Source organism: Zonotrichia leucophrys, chromosome 3, assembly GCF_028769735.1.
Source record: "Zonotrichia leucophrys gambelii isolate GWCS_2022_RI chromosome 3, RI_Zleu_2.0, whole genome shotgun sequence".
Taxonomy (NCBI): Eukaryota; Metazoa; Chordata; class Aves; order Passeriformes; family Passerellidae; genus Zonotrichia; species Zonotrichia leucophrys.
Window position 1 is genome coordinate 12,781,286 of NC_088172.1, and position 22,792 is coordinate 12,804,077.

At 36.5% G+C, this 22,792-nt stretch overlaps 1 protein-coding gene across 1 annotated transcript in view; it reads right to left on the reverse strand.

Annotated features, from left to right (window-relative positions):
• Window positions 1-22,792, reverse strand: part of COL12A1 (collagen type XII alpha 1 chain) — a 99,619-nt gene that overhangs the window by 71,980 nt on the left and 4,847 nt on the right. Inside the window, exons 3-13 of the mRNA XM_064707404.1 lie at window positions 16,211-16,327; window positions 15,405-15,548; window positions 14,467-14,523; window positions 13,525-13,788; window positions 13,247-13,411; window positions 12,630-12,803; window positions 11,523-11,813; window positions 10,699-11,301; window positions 9,032-9,304; window positions 6,521-6,793; window positions 5,336-5,608 (exon numbers count right to left, since the gene is read on the reverse strand). Coding sequence (XP_064563474.1) covers window positions 5,336-5,608; window positions 6,521-6,793; window positions 9,032-9,304; window positions 10,699-11,301; window positions 11,523-11,813; window positions 12,630-12,803; window positions 13,247-13,411; window positions 13,525-13,788; window positions 14,467-14,523; window positions 15,405-15,548; window positions 16,211-16,327 — 2,634 coding nt within the window. The remainder of the gene's footprint in view (window positions 1-5,335; window positions 5,609-6,520; window positions 6,794-9,031; window positions 9,305-10,698; window positions 11,302-11,522; window positions 11,814-12,629; window positions 12,804-13,246; window positions 13,412-13,524; window positions 13,789-14,466; window positions 14,524-15,404; window positions 15,549-16,210; window positions 16,328-22,792) is intronic.

A 22,792-nucleotide genomic window follows, 5' to 3' on the forward strand; every position in this document is an offset into this window, starting at 1 on the left:
AATTTTTTAGTCTTTAAAACAACTGCAATTTATGAAAGTTAATCTGCTTAGCAGCTAATGTACAGTATGTTCTTTTCATCTGACAGCATGCATTTGGGCAGAAAATCAAATTCTTGCCAGACCTAAAACCACTTCTCTTATTAAAAAACAGATTAGAAAAACAGTAGCTCTCACAAACTGCCTGCTGTCTGCTGCATTTAGACTCACTGCCTTCACCATGTTTCTCATTGTATTTTATTTCTGGCATATGAGGACTTGGGTAAAGATCATACGATCCCAAGCAATATTGAAAGCCAAATGGTTTATTTGGAGTGTTTGGAGATAAGAGAATGACTTTTCCCTAAGACGTTCCATGACAGTTTCTTGCTTGTTCTTCAATCTATATTACATAACATCAATATAACCATCAGCGCAAATTTGTTTAGTTCCCCCAGCTGTCACAAGCCCTGTTCCACCCCAAGGCCAATGGCAGCCTTCACTGATTTAACTTACTTTAGCAGTTTCAACAACTTTGTGTGAGCTGAGGGGAATCATATCCAAAAAAGTATGTCTGAGGAAAATTTTTCCATGGTACCTTTATAGAAGTGCTCCAACCAAAGCTGCCCAGTGATGGATTGCCATGCACTTTTGAAAGTGAGAGAATAAAAGTGGAGAGTTTTCTACAGCACATATTTTGCACATGCAGTTATGTTTAAAGCAGTATGAAATATAAAGCTCCAGAATTTTCACCTCTGAATGGTACTTCATAACTGTAGACAAAATCAGCCAATGACTGAAAGAAGTCATACAAAAGATGAGAACACTATAAGTTTCCTAAAATCTGGATTTCTGAAGAAGGAAAGTATACTCCTTCAACAAAGGAGCAAACACGTTGTTTCCCTTTTCCTGCTCCAAAAACTCACGCACACAAAAAGAAATAAATCCATTCTCTCTGAATAACAATTACCTGGTAATGGAACAGCACTCAGAAATGAGTCATTTTCTGATTACTCATTTGCTAAGCTCTCTACACAGTGTTGTCTGTGAACAGTTCATAAAATGCTGATCCTCTGGCATGTGTTTATCTTTGGGCTGGACCGGAGAGCTATGCAAACAGTTTATAAAAGAGATTATCTACAGTAACTTGGGGGAATATTTGCCCGCTCTGTTTTATGCAGAGAAGCAATAAGGGCAAGCATATGCTTAGCAAAAGGAAAAACACAAGGAGAAACTGAGATTACCCACATGGTAAATTATATCAAGCACACAGAATGGTTTCTAGGTTTCTATGGATTGATTTTCCCATGAATCATGAAACAAACAAGCCACTTCAAAACACTGCAAAACTACTATGCAGAGCAAAGCAGAGGAACAGGGGGCAAATTGTAACTGCTCCAAAATATTTTGGAGATAACAAACATAACTGAAGGGCCTTCAAGGAATTCCTGGGCAGACATGTCCATGCAGATCAGGTTAGAGCAGCCTAAAAATTTCTGGGTTTTTCCTCTCTGCTGAAGGATACTCTTGTCTGAGAGTAACTGCCCATGTGGGTTCTACTACTAGATGCAGAACAAAATAAATCATTTCTGAAAGCAGGAAGAATGCTTGCCTACATCCTTAATCACAGGAGACCATTTAGTGATTCAGTAAAATTCCATAAACATCTGAGAGTTTGGATTTTTCATTTCCTGACGCTTGACTATAAGAGAGTTGGAGAAGGTACTGTATCCAGCTCTTCTTTTCTCACTTTTCTATTAGTGCTGAAATGTTCTCTACACTCAAACTCACTCCTCTTAGGCTACATATCAATTCCATGAGCTAGCAACCATCCCAGTTTGAAAGGCAATCTCAAGCCTAGCTCCTGACACAATGAGCAACTATGGCACCACTGACTGAATAGGTTTGGTGAGAATTCATATGGTGAAGACATCAAGTAAGCCCCATAGGGATTCCTGATACAGAAAAATACTTAAGTGCTCAGTCTTTCTGGGTTGTTGGCAATGAAAAACACACACCACACTATTTTGTTTCTCAGACACCATGGCTCATGGAAAAACTAACTAAAATACTAAACACTTTTTTATGCTTCCTTTCACAGCTTTTTTGTCATTACTGTTGATAAGTTTATTTCTCCAGAAGTTAAGACCTGTCCTATTTCCAGCCTCAGTCAGACAAGTTATTTCAGCTACTCATTAGTCAAGTATTCACTTCACTGACCTATGTAACTTTTCATCCTGGTCCAACAATATTTATTTTAGCTTCCCAGCCAGCATAACATCTCCTTTCATGTAAACTTCTATAATAAGATTTGAAATTTCAATGTTACCTTTCAGTTCCAAAATTGCAACTCTTTATTAATAATTTTCTGGGTTTCTTTAAAGGTTTTGTTATTTTATCCTTCACTGTGGTGAGATAGGGCCATATAGTGAAATACTGTCTTATATGCTGCAACAAATATTCTGAAAACCTTTCATACTGTTAGTCACAGTCTTTTAAAATATCTACAACTGTGTTCAAAGAGTTCTGGCCTAATTCAAGTACTTTTATTGCCCCATGAAACTGCAGATATGCTGATTACTGAAAGACATGGTAGATATTTCATGAGGAAATATAATGAATTAGGTCTTTGCTTCATGCAAAAAGAAATTTGTATTCTGTTGCTTCCCTTTGATCACCCAGTAAGGATTGGCATCTCTACAGTGCTTTTACTGATGTTTTATCTAACCAAGAAAATTTAAGAGACAGTTTTCATATGAAGCTAAATGTTTTCTGAAGAGCACCCTGATAGGATTTTCAAGTCCTTCTGAATCTTCAAAGAATTTACACTTGAGTTATAAAGCTATACATGTCAAAGTGGTAAGTAATTTTTAATTTGGTGTCCTCCCAGTTGAAGAATTGGATAAGAAGTCATCCAGTTGAGTGATAGGATGTTCTTTGCTTGTATTTATCCCAAAAAAAAAAAAACAACTGTCACTGAATTTTTAATGTAATGTTTCAATTCAGTTGCTTAGAGCAAAATTTCTTACAGAAATGCTTCTGTGACCTTTCAAGTCCAACACCCATTTTAAACTTCATCTGGTTTCATATAAGCCTATTCCTAAGATAGAGGCAAATATTCTTTTAAATTTATTCTTTAAATTGAGAATGTTTTTCTTCTTATTAACAATTTAGCAATGCAGAAAGTCCAAATAAGAATCAGAGCCCTCGAGGAAGACACAAAGCAGGGAGCACTGAAAGGACAAGACATTCTCTACCCGAGACTGAATTCTGTTTTTCTGATGATTTTGGCTTTTGGATTCTACTGTATTTCATTCACTGCTCTCTCTAGGATGTGTTTTAACTGAAGCTCTAGGCAGTGCCCTAAAAGATTTTTCTTTTGCTCAGGTTTTATGACAGGATAAAATGCTAAGCTTACTTTATGAATTTGAAACACACTTGACGTCTCCACAACTCCTTGTTAATAAAAGAGCTCTCCTAAGTTTACTGCAAACATACTCAATGAAAATGTTTCCACCAAATGTAAACAGCTAAATTGGTCAAACCTTTACTAAAATTTGAGGTATGTTCCTAAGGAAGTGAACCATTCAGTCTGTTTAACAGTGAGACAGAGGCTTCTCATGATTTGCAAAGGAAGACTGAGGCTACACACTGATAGCACAGATGAGAAAGCAGGGCTATCAGCTTCCTCTGTCTACTTGGGACTCAGTTTGTTTTTGTTATGAGGGTGAAATTTGTATTCCTGGGTGGACAGTGGCTCATGTTCAGTGGAAAGAATAAAGGAGACTCTTGCCTAATATATTCTGCGGTATTGTGAACCTGCTGGGGTGTGGAGGTAAATTCAAACTCTCCCACACAGTACAAAATCTACATTTTCATCCTCCCTCTTCCCTCCTAAAAATGTTAGACCAGAAAGTGGCAGCTCCACCACCAACAGGGAAGTTCATTATGTCCTGATCATCTCTAGCTTTTCTGGAGGCTATGGGCAGAATATTGATACTGATCTCATTTACCTGGATCTCAGCAATGTTCTGGGCAGGAGACAGGCTCTTTTCTCCTACAAAAGGAGTTTTTTGGACCCTGCATTTGCAGTGAAAACAAGGGAGTTAGGAAACTTTCAGCATGAACTGCAAGGTGCTTGATTCTCTGACAGCTGCATCCATCAGAGTAAGCAGGTCTCAGGCAGTGGGACAGGCAGGCAGTTGGTGTCTAGATCTGCCACTTACTCCTTGTATAGTCAGTGGACAGAGAAATGCTCGTTTGAAGGAAAAATGAGATCTCAGATGGACTATCTGCCTACTGGAAGTATTTGCCTTTCTTCATCAATCACAGAAGAATCCTAGGGAGCCCATGCTGCAAACAGCAGTGCTCAAGTGCCTACATTTTGTTAGGAAGAATTCAGCACATTGGTAAATCACTGAAACTGATTTTTTAAATTATTTTATTTTACATTTTCCTATTTAAAGTATGTTCTCTGGATTTTTTTGTAACCTATGTCATGAACAAAAAGTTGAACTGGTAGAGAAATCGAGAATCAAGTAACTTGACTAGCATCAAGAGACAAGCCTTAATGCCACATAATTCATTCATAAGATGCTTTCAAGTGTAGTGCCTACACAGCTGCAGTGCCAGATTTCAGCAGAGCATCCCTGGCCAGCACAGAGCAGAGTCACACTTCCTTTCAAGGCCTACAAGCTTTCCCTATCCTCTGACAATCTACAGATCACATTGAGAATGCTCACAGAGAATTAGTCTGGGAAATTATCTGCTCAATGTCAGAGAAAGAACAGCCTTTCCTCCTTATAAGAAAGCCTTTGGGTCTGACTTATGATTTTGCCAGCATTCTGTTTATGGTTAGCTGCAGGTTCTTTGTTAAAAGCAGGATTTGACTCTGTATGCCTAAAACTATGTGTTGTTTCTCTGATGCAAAAATGGCCACTGAACATGTTTCAAACTCAGTGCTGTAGAAATGTTGCAAACTTTTATATGGATGAGATATTTTAACCCCATTACTTAATCCCGTTACATTAAGAAGAATATGCCACTAAAACAGCTCGGAAGATAAGTTATAAGACAAAATATTTAATGAAGGCTGGTGTGGAAGCACAGTCAGTTGTGGTTGGTGCTTCTTGCAATAGCTTTTTCAAGAGACACAGAGTCTCCTCCACAACTAGTGATTTAACCCATTTTTTTCTTCTAGAGACAGAAGATTTGGAAAGTCCATGTAAAGTAAGAGAATGTCTATGTCTATTTTTCATTTAGATATTTACTTCTACAGAAAACTCAGGAAGACGCTTTAAGACACCATAAACATCGGTCTGATAATGAATAAATAATAACAGAAACAATAAATAATTACCTTCAAGTGTTTCTCCCTCTCCAGAAAGGGCATCTCCGGCTCCAGAGGCATACAAGGCAGACACAGTCAGTGCATACCTAGTGGCTTGGTCCAAGCCTTTCAGCACCTTAGAGGTGGTGTCACCTTTCACAGTCACTTCCTTGGTTTCACCTCCTGCGACTGGAGTGTATGTTATAAAGTACTGCTGCACTTTGCCAGGAGCAGCACCCCAAGACAGCTTCATTGTTGATGTTGTAGCATCAGAAACTCTCAAATTCCTTGGATTTCCTCGGACTGCACATGTTAAAAGATGTTGACAAAAAGTTGAAGCAAGCTTAATTTCTTGGTTTATCTTTAGTTTAACACTACATAGGATTTTATGCTAAAAAAATTTCTCTAATAGGCTGGACCAACCCTGCTACGGTGTATCTTTACTGTAATCAGGACTGTACATTCCCATCCCCACCCTCCTGAGGCAAAAATGCACAATAATGTCCTTTTTTTTTTTCCTGTTAAAGCAGGCTCAATCCTGGAGCACTTATACATACTAGCACCTCTAGATATGCTCAGATTCAACAAAGATCCATGTTGAAGTCACTGTATTCAGAATCAAGTCAAAGATGACAAATGAAATGTGAAATTAACACGTTTTGGTTTTCTAAAGAGGTCTTTTTGATGACGACTTTCATGGATCAGTGAAACTTCAACAATGATCAGGACAGTCACACTTTTGGTATTCTCTATATTTTGTTTAATCAGGCATGATACGTGTTAAAGGATCATGCATTTTCACATTCACTAAATCTACAGTGATAACTTGAGAAAATTAAATGTTCCATTAATTTCTTGCTAAACATTCAGCACAAAGTGCAAACAGAGTCTGAATTTATATCAAGTATAAAATTTATATCATTGACAATATAAAGAATCATGGGAACAACTAATTAAACATACAAGTAGATTCTTCACCCAAGTTACCTTGCCATATCAGGTTCAAGATACTATATTTTAAAATGAAATACTGCAATTTTGATAAATTCTATTGTCTTACGTTACCTCTCAGCTAGGCTTGAGCAATGTTATAACTCTCTGTTTATCTAAGATAATATATATGGACTATGTGGTTTATTGTCCTTTCAGTATGAATATGTCAACATGCAGCAAGTTTTTCTCATGCTTACTATGTTCACAGCATTGATCATGTACCTTCATCAGTTTTTGCATATCCATTCAATGAATTCCCAGGCCCAGACTGATACTCAGGAACAACAGAAACTTCATATCTTGTATCTTGGATCAAATTCTGCAGAGTAGTTGACCTATCATTTGCTGATACAGTCACTTGCCTCCTTTCTCCTCCAGTAAGTGGTCTATAAACAAGCCTGTACCTCAGGACATTTCCTGGTGCTGGAGTCCAGCCAACTACAAAGCTATCAGTAGTTTCATCTGTAATCCTTAAGTTTCGAGGAGCACCTTTAACTGCAAAAAAATATACACATGTAAGTTGTAAATATTTGTCTTTAATGAAGAAGTATCTGAAGCAAAACCACGTCAATCATTCTGTTAGCTCATCCAGGTTACCAAAACTGCTTCTATTGCCTACCCATTGCTTTAGGGTACACATACCTTTTGTGATTTCTGAAAATTTAGGATCATAGTTACATTCAGCAGTGGAACAAAGTTGCCTCCAAAAGTACATTCATCCCAGTTTATACAACTGCTTCTGAAACTTAAGATAGTCTGACTGTGTTTAGTGGTAACAGTAGAACTGAACTGTGTAAGGGACATTTGGGCATAGTGAGGAAACTTCTTAACACAACAAATGATAAAAGTTTCCTTGCTGCATCCATTTGATTCTGCACCCATTTCATTGGCAGTTGTTAGATACACCTGACTACACACCCAGCTATCCTGTTTCCAAGAACAAACAAGGAACAAAGAGCAAAAAAAAACCCCACCAAACCAATTCTATTTCTCTGAATTTCAAACAAAAAATATATTAATTGAAATACAAGTTGCATCTAATGTTTAAAAAAGGTTTCTTCATTTAGTCTCTAATTCAAAGAAATGGCTTGTTATCTTAGAAAGTAAAGAAAAAAAAAACTGTGGGGAATCCTTTAACCTAGCCTGCTCCTTGACAAAAGATACAGCAGTTCATATGAGCTCAGTGGGCACAGGAAAAAAGACTTGACTCTTCCAACAGAAATTAAGATCCACTGTACTGCACGCTGCCTAGCAGCACATAACATTGTCACTTAGGGAAAAAAAGTTCTGATTTTTTGTTGTTTGCTATCTATATTCCAAAAGTACTGTTCTTCAAAAGTAAGAGCAGAGTAATTAATAATCCAAGTTTTAAAGAAGAAACTTGTTTTCTATTAATCCGAAACACAATACTCAACCTCAAATTCTTTAAAAGCCTGAAACCAAAGTTAATTGCCAAGAAAGCCATCTGGCTCAAACTGTTAGCTAGATCTGCATGGAGAGCTGCTGATGTTTACGTGGCTGTAGAAGAACTCTGTCTTCTGAGACGTGCTGGGACATCATCAGATCACAATGTTAATAATTATTTAAGGTAGTATCAGTTACAAATGGGAAGGCAGATTATTTTTATTAAATCTTTTCCTTCTCCTGTTCCTTATGCACACAAGATACATGTTCTATCAGCCAAGAGTTGTCTGTTTTCCTAAGGGAAAATTATTCTGGCCAAAATATTCTGACTGGTACAGTCATGGAAATGTGCACGCTGACAGTGAAACCTGTATCTTCCAAACTTAACATCCAAACTAAGCAATTTTATAAGTGTTTATTTCTATCAGTCTTAAGAGGAAAGAGCAATTAACAAATCTTCAACCTGTTTCTTTTGCTCCCTTGGAACCATTTATGTCACCAAAGGTCACAAATGACAGCATGGAATAATGAAAAAGAGTAGATCAATATTTTTAAAAGCATGATTTAGAGTAGACTGAGTGTTCAACTACTGGAATAGCAAATCATATCTACTGTCATGCTGCTCTTTTCAATCAGGAGAAATGCATCATGGCAACTCTAACAAGGAAAAGTAAAGCTACCATGCTTAAATTTACAGCCACTGGTCACATTAAACACATGGACATCAATGGAAGTTTTGAATCAGTTATTGGATCAGACCAATGAATTTCTCATAAAAAAAAGTTAACCAAAACTCAAGGCTAGTGTATATAAAAAAAGATTTCTATTAGTGTTATATTAGATGCAGACATAGCAAATTGTGTAGGCACACATTTGTCTTTAAATGTATTGAAGTCAACATGCATTCCTGCATCAATCTCATAATTATTAAATAGGGTAGAATAGAACTGAATAGTTCCATTGGAAAGGGTCTGCAATGTTCATCTAGTCCAAGTTGAGTCTATATTGACAATTATTCATGCCATGGAATTTATTATCGAGAGCACACTACTTCACTTGAAAGCAGGCCACTGCAAAGGAACACAGCAGAGGAACGCAGCCAACCTCAGAAAAATTAAATTGCAATCTTAGCAACTTAATGCTTCCATATTATTAGAATTTTAAATCTTTACTGAATGCACTGAGATACAATAATGTTTATTCTCATCCTGCATGGCAGCACAGCTTTTCAGCCTTACTTGGCTCTTCCTCATTTCCTTGTTCTCCAGCTAAGCAAATTCTTATTTGAACATGTGAATCCCTTGTATCTGAGAATAATGGGAATCTTACCTTCTAAGGTGGTCTCCTCTCCATCCAAGGGAGGGCCATCACCATCTTCATATTCAGAAATCACGCTGACTGCATAGGTTGTTTCAGGTAGTAAGTTGGTGAGAACTGAGCTGGTACTTGAAGCTGGTACAGAAACAATGAATTCATCTCCACCAACTGCTACTTTATATTTAATGAGATAGGACAAAACCTCAGGTCCAGCTGGAGACCAGCTCACTTTGAAACTCTCTGATGTTATGTCAGAAAAGACCATGTTCTTTGCAGGTACGTAAGCTGTATGGAAATAAAAACGTGCATATGAGGCATACTTGCCAGAATATGTTAAACACAAAATTTATAAAATAAATAATTAAATGTTCTTCAATAATTGTATTTATTCTAATTTAACAGATTTTTTTTTTTGCATGTGCACAAGATTTGTTTTCTACACTTGTTTATATCTATCAAATTTCAAGAAGATCATACCTAGGCTGCCTAAAATCATTCACAGTAAGTAGAAGCACTACTCACTGATTTCTAGGTAAATGAAAACAGTCCATCTAAAAAATATATATATTTATGAAAACTTAATTTAGAATCTGATTATCAAGTTGTGTTCCCTACTTCATATGTCCAATGAACAGCAATAACATTATGTCCTCAATGGAAACTAAAAATTATTGGGTTTTTTTTTTCAGGTCTAGATTAAAAATAAGACAAAATAAAAACCAGTATTTTTTCGGGAATGAAGTCAAAGGGAGAACAAGGAATTTGACACAAGGAACAAACACAAATCTGACATCCTGGGCTTGTTTTGCTTGGCCTAGTCAGCCTGTCAGTGGGGATCTTAAAACTGTTCAAGCCCTCTAAAATAAAGGCTGCTTTGCTGGTTTGTTCCTTAAAGCTATCCTGAAACAAAAGGTTTAATTTTAAAGAGAATTGGGCTTTCAACAGTGGGGACTTTTCAATGTTAGTGTCCTACTAAGCATAGATAGGGGCGCTGTGGGTGCAACTAATCTCAAGTACCTTTATCTGACCGAAGATGGTAATTTAGAAAACTTTTGAATGTTAAACATTATCCATGCTGGCCTAATTTGGATGCAGGTGAAGACTTTCATGTGCTCTTCACTTCAGTCTGTACAGTTAGATTGCAATCACTATCACCTAGCATCTGCTGTCTCAAGTTGTCTTGTCTAAGCCCATTTCAGAGGGCCATTAATTTTACCCAAAAACTTAATCAAATTGCCCTCTAGAGTCGTTGGCCTTATTTCATTGCCTTTGAACATCTAAAAGACAAGCTTAGACTTGCCACCTCATTTTGTAGAGCTAAAAAAAGAATGCTCTGGTAAGTGTTTTACTCAAGACATTGAGTGCAAAAGCAGAGCATATCCACTAAGGTCATTCCAATAGGCACACATTTTATTAGCTTTTTAGATATCTAACAGGGGTGGGGGAAAAATTTTCTCAAATATTTTTTTTTCATTTCCATTTATCCATTAATGTTATCTGTTGCTTTTAATATATTTGAAAATGAGAAGCAAATCCCCAGTTATTAAAATTATCATTTGTATATGGACAATTTCATCAAAATAAATTCTTTAGGTAACTATAAGCACAAAACATTGGTTCAGATCCTCTTTTCATTGCATTTTCTACATTCCTGTAAGTAAGTAATAGTAGTTGCTTACACTTTCTCCTTATAGCAGCCAGCTCCTGCTCAATTCGTAGACAGACAGACTGTGTAAGTTCAAATGATATTCTTTGAAAAGCATCAAAATCTTCCACTGTGTAAACATGGGTGTCCGCAGGAGGTGATGCGATAGCTTCCAACTCTGTGCGCACTGCATCCTTCACACCAACTGCAAATATTTCTACATCTGCATCCCTCAGCTTAATTGCAGGTTCTTTAAAAGCATCTGATGATTTTCCATCAGTGATAAGAATCATTACTCTCGGCACATTTGGTCTTGATCCTTTGCTGGTAACAAATACCTTCTCCCTCACGTATGTCATTGCTTTGCCTGTGTTGGTAGATCCACCTCTGTAGGGGAAGGTGTTAATAGCCTGAATTATGTCTTCCACTCTGTTGTATCTGTTCAAAGAAAACTCCATATGGGGATCTCTGCTGTACTGGACAAGACTTATCTGTACTTTTCGAGGTGATATCTCAAAGCTTTTAACCAACACTTCCAAAAAGGCTCTTACTTTGACAAAATTGGCAATACCAATGCTGTAGGAACCATCCACTAAAAACACAACATCAGCTTTTACATCCACACCACGTGAGCATTCTGCAAAGGAAAAGAACAATCACTGTAAATGGATTTTCAATAGCCGCATAGCATTACAATCGCATCTGTAGTTTGTATATCACACACAACTGCTTATAAACAAAGTAAACCATGCTAAGCAAAGCTGTCTCAAAAATAATAAAGGTATAATATTAGAACAAGCATCAGAGATTTCATCAATGAAGCGAGACAATTTGAAAATTAGGTGGTTCCAAACTCACCCACTTGAACTTTTATTTGTTGTGTTTTTTCCATTATTGTTATTGGCTCACTGGGGGTCAGTCCTTTCATTGCATAAACATTAATTTGATACTCTGTGTCTGGAGAGAGATCTTTAACATTGAGAGCAGTTGTCTGAGGACCCACACTCAGTACATGCTGTTTTCCCCCAGCTATCATTGGAATGAACTGCAGACGATAGCCAGTTATTTGGCTTGTGGATGGATCCCAAGTGATTCTAACAGACTTTGAGGAGACTTGAGTTGCCACCAGATTTGAAGGAGGCTCCACCACTGAAAGAAATCAAAAACAAATCCAAATATTAGGTACAATTTATAAACATATTTGCTTAACAGTTTTTATTTCTGGAATAAGTTTAGTTATCTTTGCTTGATCTTTACTAAAAATCACTTTTGGGGTTTTTTTTAGCATAAATAGACAGAAATTAATTACAGGACAGTCCAAATGAGACATCAGTGAGAGGGCAAAAATATGAGCAATGCATTTGTGGTCCCCCAAGTATAGCATAAGTTCCAGAAGTGCTGCCCAGCTCTAAAACTGCTTCAATCAAAAGTGAAGGAACCACTTACAGGAACACGGTAGAAAATGTGAATAAATGCAGACTTGAGCAGAATACTACAACAGCAGAGTCATCTCTACTGCCATTTTTGTCAAAGAATAACTAGTTATTAAAACCTTACAGAGAGAGGAAGCTGCAATGATATAGCTTCATGTCTTTATTTTTTCAGTTTTCTCCAGTTTTCATGCTTTGGTTCTCAACGGTTCTCAATCCATTACATATTTTGACCCTTCACCAAGTAATTTTTTTCCCTTTAATACATTTTTCCACAGAAGTGATGCCTGTGTCCAAACTGCACATCACTGTGTTGCCTTTGAAACTATGGAATAATGGAGCTATTCCAAATCTGCTACACCACATGTTCTGTTATCCTGCATTTAAAGACACAAAACTGAAAACAGTTTTCCACACTTGCTAAGTGAGGCAACAGATGAAACTCCATAAATAAAGCAAAGGAAGTAGGAATAGTCTCTTCAATAGACATTGGGATAAACTGAAGCTACAAATACATTTTTATAAAGTGTCTCACCTTCTTCCCCACTAACCAGTTCACCTAGTTGTTCATCAACACCGGAGCACACTTGCAAGATAATTTCGTTCTGTATATCCACAATTCCATCAAAATTGGCCACATTGAACACATGCTTCAGTGACGGCTGAGATGCAATTAGTTTGAGTTCCTTTGCATCTGCTGCTTTGATACCTAGAAGTTGTAATAGACAGGGCTATGGTTAAGTAGCCATAAAATACAGACACCTTCAACATACCTGTGAAGTATTAAAACATCTTGGGGTAAGGCTGAGTTTAAATTAGTTCTGCCTTCTGTCATGATCAATAATCAAACCAGAAAATAATGATTAATGAAATGAGGTGGCAGACTCGATTTTCAACCAGGGAAAATAATGTGGTGTAAGAATAAGGCCAAGGTTTAAACTATGCTAGTCAGTCATATTAATCTCCACGTAGGAGCTACATAATTACCATCAAATTAACACAAGTGGTGTGTTCCACTCTGGAGGGCACAAATGACCCCATTCAAGGCATAAATATGAAAAGAGGGGCATAATGAAATTTTTCAACCCCACTGTCTGCAAAACTTATAAATTAACTCTTTTATCTCTCAATCATTAGAAAAACTCAACATACCCAAGGAAAAAACTTCAACTCCTATGTTGCGAAGCTCTCTTGCAGGAATTTCTACATCATCTTGAGCTTTTCCATCAGTAATGACAATGGCTACTTTGGGAAAGCCTTTTCTTGCTCCAGCAGACTCAGTGAAGGTGTTTTGAACAAGGTAATCAATAGCCTCACCTAAAACAAACATCACAAGTTGTGTGTTTTTAGACTTGCATAACTAGGATATGAAGCAAATTTGAACTATGAAATGAAATGCTTGAATAAGCATGTATGTGGGAAATCTGTACCTGTCATTGTGTTGCCACCTTTGTAAGGTATCCTTTTAATTGCATCAATAAGATCACTTCTTCTGAAATACTGATTTAAATTGAACTCTGTTCTTGTATCTGAACTATACTGAACAACTCCAACTCTCGTCTTTTCTTCCCCAATGTCAAAAGCTGATACAAGGGCAACCATGAAGTCCAGAATGTATCCGAAGTTATTTCTTCCTACACTCCATGAACCATCTACCAGGAAAACTAAATCTGTCATTGCACTTATGGAGCATCCTGGAACACAACAGGGAAAAAAGGAAAACCAACTCTATTAGCAAATTAGCAATTGCATTCTTACAAATCAGTGAGAAATGTCTAATGGAAACTTAGTAGGTAAAAGCCAAAGCAAACACATATTTAAAAGATTGGTCTTATCTGGGATACTTTGCTTGGGGAAACATTACTCACATAAGTGAACACTCATATGAGTTTTCTTACAGCCATTATCAAAAGGGAACTGCTTTGAGACACCTTTCACACTAATCCACAAGATCTGTTATGCCACAACAGATGAAAACACCCATACAAAACCTTTTGCAATGATTTGATGTTACAAAAAAATTTTATTTTGTTATCATTTGTGCCTCACATCTTTATTTTCCCATTGTAGCTGCACAGGTACTTCTGCAAAGCCTTTTATCCACAGCACAACACCTTTTGTTGATAGGACCATGACACTCATGGACTTGCTCAGTTTAGTTGCATGAAATCCCTAGTTTCAGTACCAGCTTTGCACCTTAATCTTTCAGTGTAGCTTATCTTTCTATCACAAGTCCCTTAACAAGTTTTCTTAACTCTACACAACTTTACAAGTTAACTTCTTGGTAGGTAGCACAGAAGCACAGTTTAACTTTGTGAGCTAGACTTCAGATAAGATAAATGTCAGATAAGTTGAAAAGCAAAGCACCTTACTTTGTAATTGAGCCTCAACCTTCTTTTCCTCTGGTATCCCCGGGCCGCCTGTCTGAACTACACAAAGCACAACATACACAAAATGAATAAGGGAAACACGGTCACATTTTTAAACATCAAAGAAAAGCACACAAGGAATTAGAGACATGCATCTAACAAGCCTCAGAACACAAAAATACAAATGCAGGTTCTGAAAATACCACCTGTACTTACAGATTTGACAACATAGTATTCAGCAGGACACAAAATACAGAAAATGTAAATATCTAAGAATCTTCTGTATTTGTACATCTTGTAGAGTCATTTCCTGACAATTAACTGCAACATGCCTGGAAGAAATACCAGTATTACCCTTCTCTATCACCTAAAAGAATTGATAATTTTCCCATGGTTCTTTGTGAAGCCTGAGACATGATACAAAATGTGTCATATAAAAGAGCCTGCTGTGCATTTTAATTTAATTAAATTTATTTTATGTTTTTTAAATTATTAATATAAATTATTAAAGCTTAAATTCCATATTTTAGTATGCATTTAGGTCTATTGTGTCACATTTTATTATTATTTGATGAATATAGTTTTCTTTCTCACACAGGATGCCAGTTCAATTCATTTGTTACTGAGGTCAATGATTGTCTTCCCCCTGAATCCAGCAAATGCAATTTATTGGAAGGAGGTATAGCTCAAAAAACATAGTGGCCTCCTGCCAAGAATTCTACAGAGGTTGGCAGACACTCTATCCATGTTAGTATCCTTTGACCTCTTGTAAATTTTCTCTGCTTCCACTAGGACTAATAGAAAAAGGCTGTTCAGACAGCTCCATTGAAGGAGAGTTTAGGTATGCGGCAATTTTGTTGGAGAACTGGATCAAAGCCAAGTTTTGTGCATGACCACTCAGTTATCTTGATTGGCTTTCTAATTGTACTGCAGCTACTTACTTGTCAGCTGGCCAAAAACAGGCAGACTCTCCTCTCTGTCGTCATATGAAGCTATTGATACAATATACTCTACATCAGGTGTAAGATCTGATATGACAGTTTGGGTAGTGCTAGGTGAAAGAGTAAATTCTTTAGTAGGTCCATCTGCAATAAATATATAAAACACTCAATGCAGCCTTAAAATACAATATTGGTAAGCTGATTGTAAAACAAAATGCAATAGGCAATAACCTATCTCAAATCCAATAATTTTAGAATTATACACTTTCTGTTTTCATGAAGTATAAATATTGAAACATGAAATTTTAGGCCAATGTGATTTTTTTAATAGTGAAAAAAAACGCTAAAGTGTTTGATAAATTCCAGGAAATTTGAAACTTGATATGCACATACAAAATATACTATCATCTAATAAATCATGTCCTGTTCTCATTCAATATCACTTTTACACTGATTATTTCTAAAAGTGAAATAGAATAATGGCTGTCTTACATAGCACAATACAATTTTTGAACTTTAGGGTGAAAGCACAGAAGAGGAGCAGAGTGATGATTCTACACCCTTTTTGCTCCCTACAAAGCAAAGGCATCCAAAACTTGCAGTCCCAAAATGGTAAACACTAAGGCAAGAATAGCTCTAACTTGGAAGAAAAACTGGTTTTTCTCTATGCCCTCTGCAGCTACCCAGCCCTGATCACCAGCTTACAAAAGATTTTAATGGCTACTCTCATACCTAAGTTAGATATAGGCAAAAATAAACTCAACATTTCAAAACGTAATCACATTTTAAAAGTTGACAGAACTCACCATTTGTTGGAACCACAGTTATTCTGTAACCCACTATTGCATCTGGTGGCCTTTTCCATGACATTTGAACATTATGTTCATCTATAATTGTAAAATTCAAGTCTGATGGTGGATTAACTGCAAAAGATTTATACCAGGTAGATGTTTAAAATCTTGACCAAGTTTTGGCAAATGAATAAATAAAACAAGGTTGAGCAAAGCTTACTAAAATTGTCTTTGCATAAATTTGTTTCCAACAAATATAAAGATATATTGTTGGAAAAAGAGTAAAATAAAAGCTGACAAAATATGACAAAACATCAAAGAGTATATGCATTACAGAGGACAGCACAGAACATATGTTTCTTGAGTTGCCAAGACATTCAAGAATGGCCAGCAAAATCAAGCACAATAGAAAACACATTTGGATACATGTACAATGAGTTCACAGATAATCACCACATATGCAAACATTTCACATAACAATTAAAGGAAATTTTTTTTACATGCTGGGTGCAATCCGTACAAGCATGCCAAATCACAACCTGCTTACAATATCATGAGATCATTTAGGATGTGGAGAACACAGTACTCTTCTAATTAGACATCAAAGAATTGATCAGCTTTTAAAATATAGTCTCTGCATATGATATTTCTTATCAATTTCACTGAATCTAGAAACTTGGCAGAGAAAATTAACTATTTAAAGAATACAGGAAAAGACTGGGCATTTAATGTTCAGTAAAACAATTTCTGTCAGGGTCTAGATAGGAATATACATGCAAAATGTATATCAGCAATAATGATACACTGATGTATCATTATATTCCAAAATATGGAGAATATGGAGAACTCCACCCCTTTGTTCCTAGAAGCCACTAAAGTGACTTACTTTGCATATAGCAACAAAGGATTTAGGAACTAAGGGAGTAATAAATGGCATTAGTAGTGGTTGCAATTTGCCAAAATATTCAAGCTGATGCGAAGTTCTCAAAAATAAATTCTACCTGTTTACACCAGATTTCTGTACAATTTCAAAGGTGTAAACTATTGTTTTCATGTTCCCTTTGCAGCAGGTGTACCCATACTAATAGTGGCATTTTAACATAAAATGCCAGTATGGTTCCAAACAACACAATGGTTAATTATGAAAAGACAACATCAAAATATATTTAAGGACATTTATTTTACAGAATTTATAGAAAATGGCAAAGAGGGCACCAGTGAACTGAACAAATGACTGCAAATAAAATTTGTAGGAGCTGATGACAGAAGTAACTGAACAGTACAGAAAGAAATAGTTTATATATGCTAATTTGCAGCATCATGCATACATAAATGAAATGTTGATTATTGGTTTTTTAGCTTCCCACAATGGACAAAGCCTCCATGTACAAGGTTCATTACACAAAGACATTTAATAAATATTTTATAATGATATTCTCTTTTTAAAATTGTCATGCTTATTCATGCAGTATTTTACTGACTCACTGTCAGTGCATGGTAGGTGTATTATATATTATTGTTTAAATAGGTCTACAAAGTATGATTAGATCCAGCCATACTTTCCTTAACTACTAGTAAGAGAGTTTTGCAGGCATTTTTAAAAGAAAGATCTTCTGTTTCATAGAAGATCTCCATCATATGTCAGATTTCATATCAGATCTGAATATAATTTTAAAAGCAGATAAAGTAGTAAACGCTAGAATGTTTAATTATGAAAAGGCACTGTCCAATTACAAAAAGTAAAACTGAGCTAAAAATATATGACATTTTTTTCCTTTTAATTTTCTGTAATTTCCGACCAGAGGATAATATGGCTTTATAATAGTGATACAATAGATAACACTAGTACTGAAGTAAATGTTATTTTTCCTGTTGTCCATACACAGGCAGTGAGATTAGCCCATTAACCTGCATGCACAGTTTATTCATCATTCAGTTTATGAGCACCACAATGCTAGAGATGGCAGAGTAGTTACTTAGTATCAAAATCATGCAACATGTGTTAATAGTAAAATACATTTAGATGATAAGAATATCATTATAAAATATTGTTTCAGTAGCAATGGCTCAGGACAAATTTAATGCAAAGGCAGAGACAACTGACCTGAGCATGCTTTTAAAAAAATTCAGTACATGGAAAAAGTAGCACCACCAACCTTGCAAGTAAATTGGCATGTTGCAGCAGAGACTTTAGGCTTTAACTGCTGAAGGACAGCAGCAGCCCAGCTTGTTGATATCCAAATGACCGGATTCCAGATAAACTGAAAAAGCTGACTGTGAGGAAAAGTCTTGAGCATTTTAAAGAATGGTTTTCCTTTTTATGAAAATTCAAATGTGGGTCTTGGCAGGTAACAAGAATAGTACATTGACACATGAGTGATGCATCCATTCATCCAGGTGATCATAAACAATGGCATTGCAGGGGAACTTGAAGGTCCCCTTGTCCATCCCATGGTCAAGACAAGATTGGCCACCCTCTGTCATTCCCGACATGTTTTCCTCAGATCATTCTTAAAGACCTCCACTATTGTCAAGACTGACAGCTTCCCACAGAAATCGCTCCAAAACCTCACTGCCTTTATCATCATAGTTATTTCTGACATCTAATCCCCACCTTCATTGCTGTACTTAAATCCATTCATTCTCAGCCTATGGCTGGCTTATCAAACTCAACCACGGAATACTTCTCTCATAGAAATCCAAAAAGGAATCTTTCTTGAGTGAAAAAAAAACAAAGCTCTTTGGATCCAATGTCATCAAAATGTCTTCCAGATGGCCTGTGAGCTTTTGATACTCAAACAGAATCTCCAAAACATCCATGGACCTTCACAGGGGTCAGATTTCACCCAAGTGAAACCAGCTGTGGGGTGATGACCAAACCATGGTCATATGACTGAGAGTAGTAAGCTGATCTGAAGTACAGAAAAATGTTTACATGATAAAAACCGTATTGTGATAATAAAACAGGGCAACTGTTACTCCATCTCATTAAAATTCTTCTTCTAGAAGGGAATTCACCAGTGGAAAAATAATACATTTGCAATACTGAATCAAACCAGAGTCTAGCAAAGAAATGCCCCTTGTTGTAGTAGGAGTTTGCCCCTTTACAGGGACAAACCTTAAAATTTCACTCAACAGAATCTTATGTGTGAGTGCAGCTTAACTCCAGCAAGCAGTCTTGATGTCAGGCTACTTGCAGCAGTGAAGTTGCACCTATTCTTAGTGTAGTGACACTGCTGATCCTGGGTCCATCAACATCCATGCCAAACCTCCCACTGACTTGTCAAGGTACAGGATCATGACCATAATGTGTCATGGTGTTGTAGTATTGCCTTCATACTATGATCCAATCCTGGATGCACAGAAATGCATGGCTCCCCTATAGGTTTCCAGAGTAGCAAAAACATATCCTGCTGTACAACAATCATGCTTCCACAGCATTAATTTTGACCACTCTTGGAACTGTGTTATGATCACTTCCTTAACAGGATCTTCTATATTATGCACCACAAAAGAAAAACAAAAGAAAAAAATCAGACAGAATGTACTTAAAACATTGCCAGTTTTTGTGTTATATACACATGTAATAAGGTTATAATTTCAGAAACAAAAAAAAAAGAGGGCAAAGCATCTTTCTCATGCTATGCAGGTCTTGCATGTCTTATATTAGCTTGTATCACTTCACAGGAAATATAAAAAAATTACAGCTTTTTTCAGATAACACAATGTGACTGCTAGAGGATCCCAGTGAATACCTTAACAAGATAGAAATAAAATGTAACTGCAATATCAAGTAATTTATATCTAGAACCAGATTTAGAAGTGATATAAGTTGGAAGTAGTTGCCATCCACAATCCCTATGTGAAAAATATTTTGTGATTCCATCACTAGAAAAGACATACTATAATTAGCATGTAAAATAATGTGCCAGCCCATGTTAAAATATCATACAATCTACAGAAGCTGAAGAGTAAGCTCAGCCTTACCACCCCAGTGATAAGGCCTCAGGCTAGAAGGCGCCAGAACTCCTCATTTACTCATTAACAACTAACTAGATGATGACCCCAGTTAAGCTCCTCTGAAGCCTGCTTTGTCAATGTGACTGGAATGACCTACAGCCTAGAAATGTAGTAAAGGGCAACTTCTAAAAAGAGCAGTTCTCAGACTTGTTAGGTATTCATTGCCAATCACAACACAGAAATTTTGCCATCTGTGTCTTTGCATTTTTTTAATTTTATATATGTTTATGAAGCTTCTTCAAATTTGAAGATGCAAAGCTCATAAATGTACTTCAAAAATTTCCTTTAAAACTATATACCTATACAAATAAAGACATACATATCTCGACCTAACCTATATATATATACACACATTGTATATATGAATATTTACCAAATTTTACACCTGTGTGCATATATATGTATATGCATGTGCATATACACTTACACATGCATGCATATTTTGCTTCTAATTAGCAGCAGGAAAAAGTAAAGTCACCCTCACGTATACAGAAATTTCAATTTCACATGTCAATCTACATGGCTCTCTATTTAGGAACTTGGAAATCAGCAGCTTCTTTCTCAAAAGATATTGCCATCAAAAGATAATAAAATAATGGTTCTACCAATGAGTTTCACAACTTCAAAAGTTTCAGCTATCTCAGATCACCTCTGAATTATTCAGTCAATGAAAATTAATGTACTCAATGCAGATTCATTACAAGCCAAAAATTCTAATTCTTTGTAACTGCTATGCTGCAATTATTTGTCACTTACTACACTGGTGTCCTGGTAACAGATTTTTCACCAGACAAACCTTTTTATGCAAAATACAAAGGTTCCACACCTGGATTAGTGATGCCCTCCTTCCCTACCTCCAGCTTAGAAAACCAATTCCTGAAAAACTGAAAAGTCAGCCCCTTCAGAAACTCAGTTAGGCTACACAAAACCAACGATTTCCTCATTTCTTTCCTGTGCCTTTGAAAATCCCTCTGTATTAAGAAACATGATATGCTACAGAAGCCATGAAAACATCACAGCAGTAACTGGAGGTTATAATTAATAGATTCTTCACATGCCAATGTACTTAACTATGACTAGAATAAGAGTCTTTGGCTCTTTGTGATCACAGATGAAAAAAATACTGTAACAGAAAAAAAATCTGACATGTGGACAGACATGGAATGCACTGGAGTATTGCTGTGCTGGACTAAAAAGGCACAAAACTTTAAGTATAAACAACTTTATGTCTAAGTATAAAATATAGAATCACATACGGGGAGTTTAAGCTGGGAGAGAGATATCAGAAGGATTGCAAAATAAAACAAGAAGAATTTCACTGTAAAAAAAAAAAGCAAAAATGCTGAGCATGAAAACAGATTTGCTTCCTTGACCACCATAAACAAACAACTTCCCCAGTGAAAGGGCATGAGTGCATTTAGACTATATGTGGGCTTTCCCCCCTCTACTCCTACAGTGACTGCCCAACTAGAAACTCCTGTTCTGCTGTACCTCTGTAGAAAAGCTCTAGAGCCATTATTGCAGCTCACTGCTCATTGCCAAGAGCAGCAGAGCACAGCTCTCACAAAGGACTTCAGAGCAGCTGTGATGCTGATGAAGAGCTAGTTTCATACTGGAAAGTTCAGGAATCTATGGACAGCAGCATCAGATAAACACCAGATCTCCTCCCAGGGGAGACTGAAAAACGAAAGCTGAAGGAGGGCAGAAAATAAAACTAAGCTTTTTCTTTCCTCTGCTCTCACCCCATCTTTCCACGTCATATCAAGAATTTTCATCACATTAAATGGCTCTCTCTCTTATTCTTCTCTCACCTTTTCATCCTATCAAGTGTCTGCCCACACCTTTGGGAAAGAAATTTTAAAATGCATATCCTGTGAATGGTATGTGGAGAGTCAAAAAGAACCAAGAAAAGAGACACAGGACTGACTAGTGGGGGAGGATATCTTTGCCACAAAGTAATCTGAAATTTGGAAAAATAAGACCAAGGGACAAATGTTCACAGGAGAAAGTCAGTTCAGCAAACAGGATCTACGATGCAATTACACCAAAATAAAGTAAATACGTAAGTAAGGAAATAACTTGCTAAAGTAAATAAGATGCAATTTAAAAAATTATGCAATCTTGCAGCACAAAATTAAAACAGTGCAGAAGAATGATCAGTATAGTGCAAACAAAAGTCCACTGTAAAAATCTCTACAGAAGCAATTCCCACCACAGCAAGTTCTAAGGCAGTCCTAGTTTTGAACTTTCATTTTCAGCACCACTATTTCTCACTCCGTTTTCAGCACCACATTTTTTCACCCCACACTTCCCTGCTCTTACTTCAAAACTCTGGAGCTAGGAGAATTTTCTCATAGAAAGAAGATCACTGTAAATTAGGTATTTTATTTATCAAACATTTTTGAGTGCAAAGTAATGTAAGTTCTGTCCAAGAGCCCTCTGCAACTCTCAAGATCAGGTTTTATCCACTCTTTTCCTTGGCAATAGTGCATCCTCCAACATCTAATCAAGGTCATCCAGCTATGTGTCAAGATTTGCTGTTATAACTCTGTTGCTCCAAATACATTTTTGTAGCTT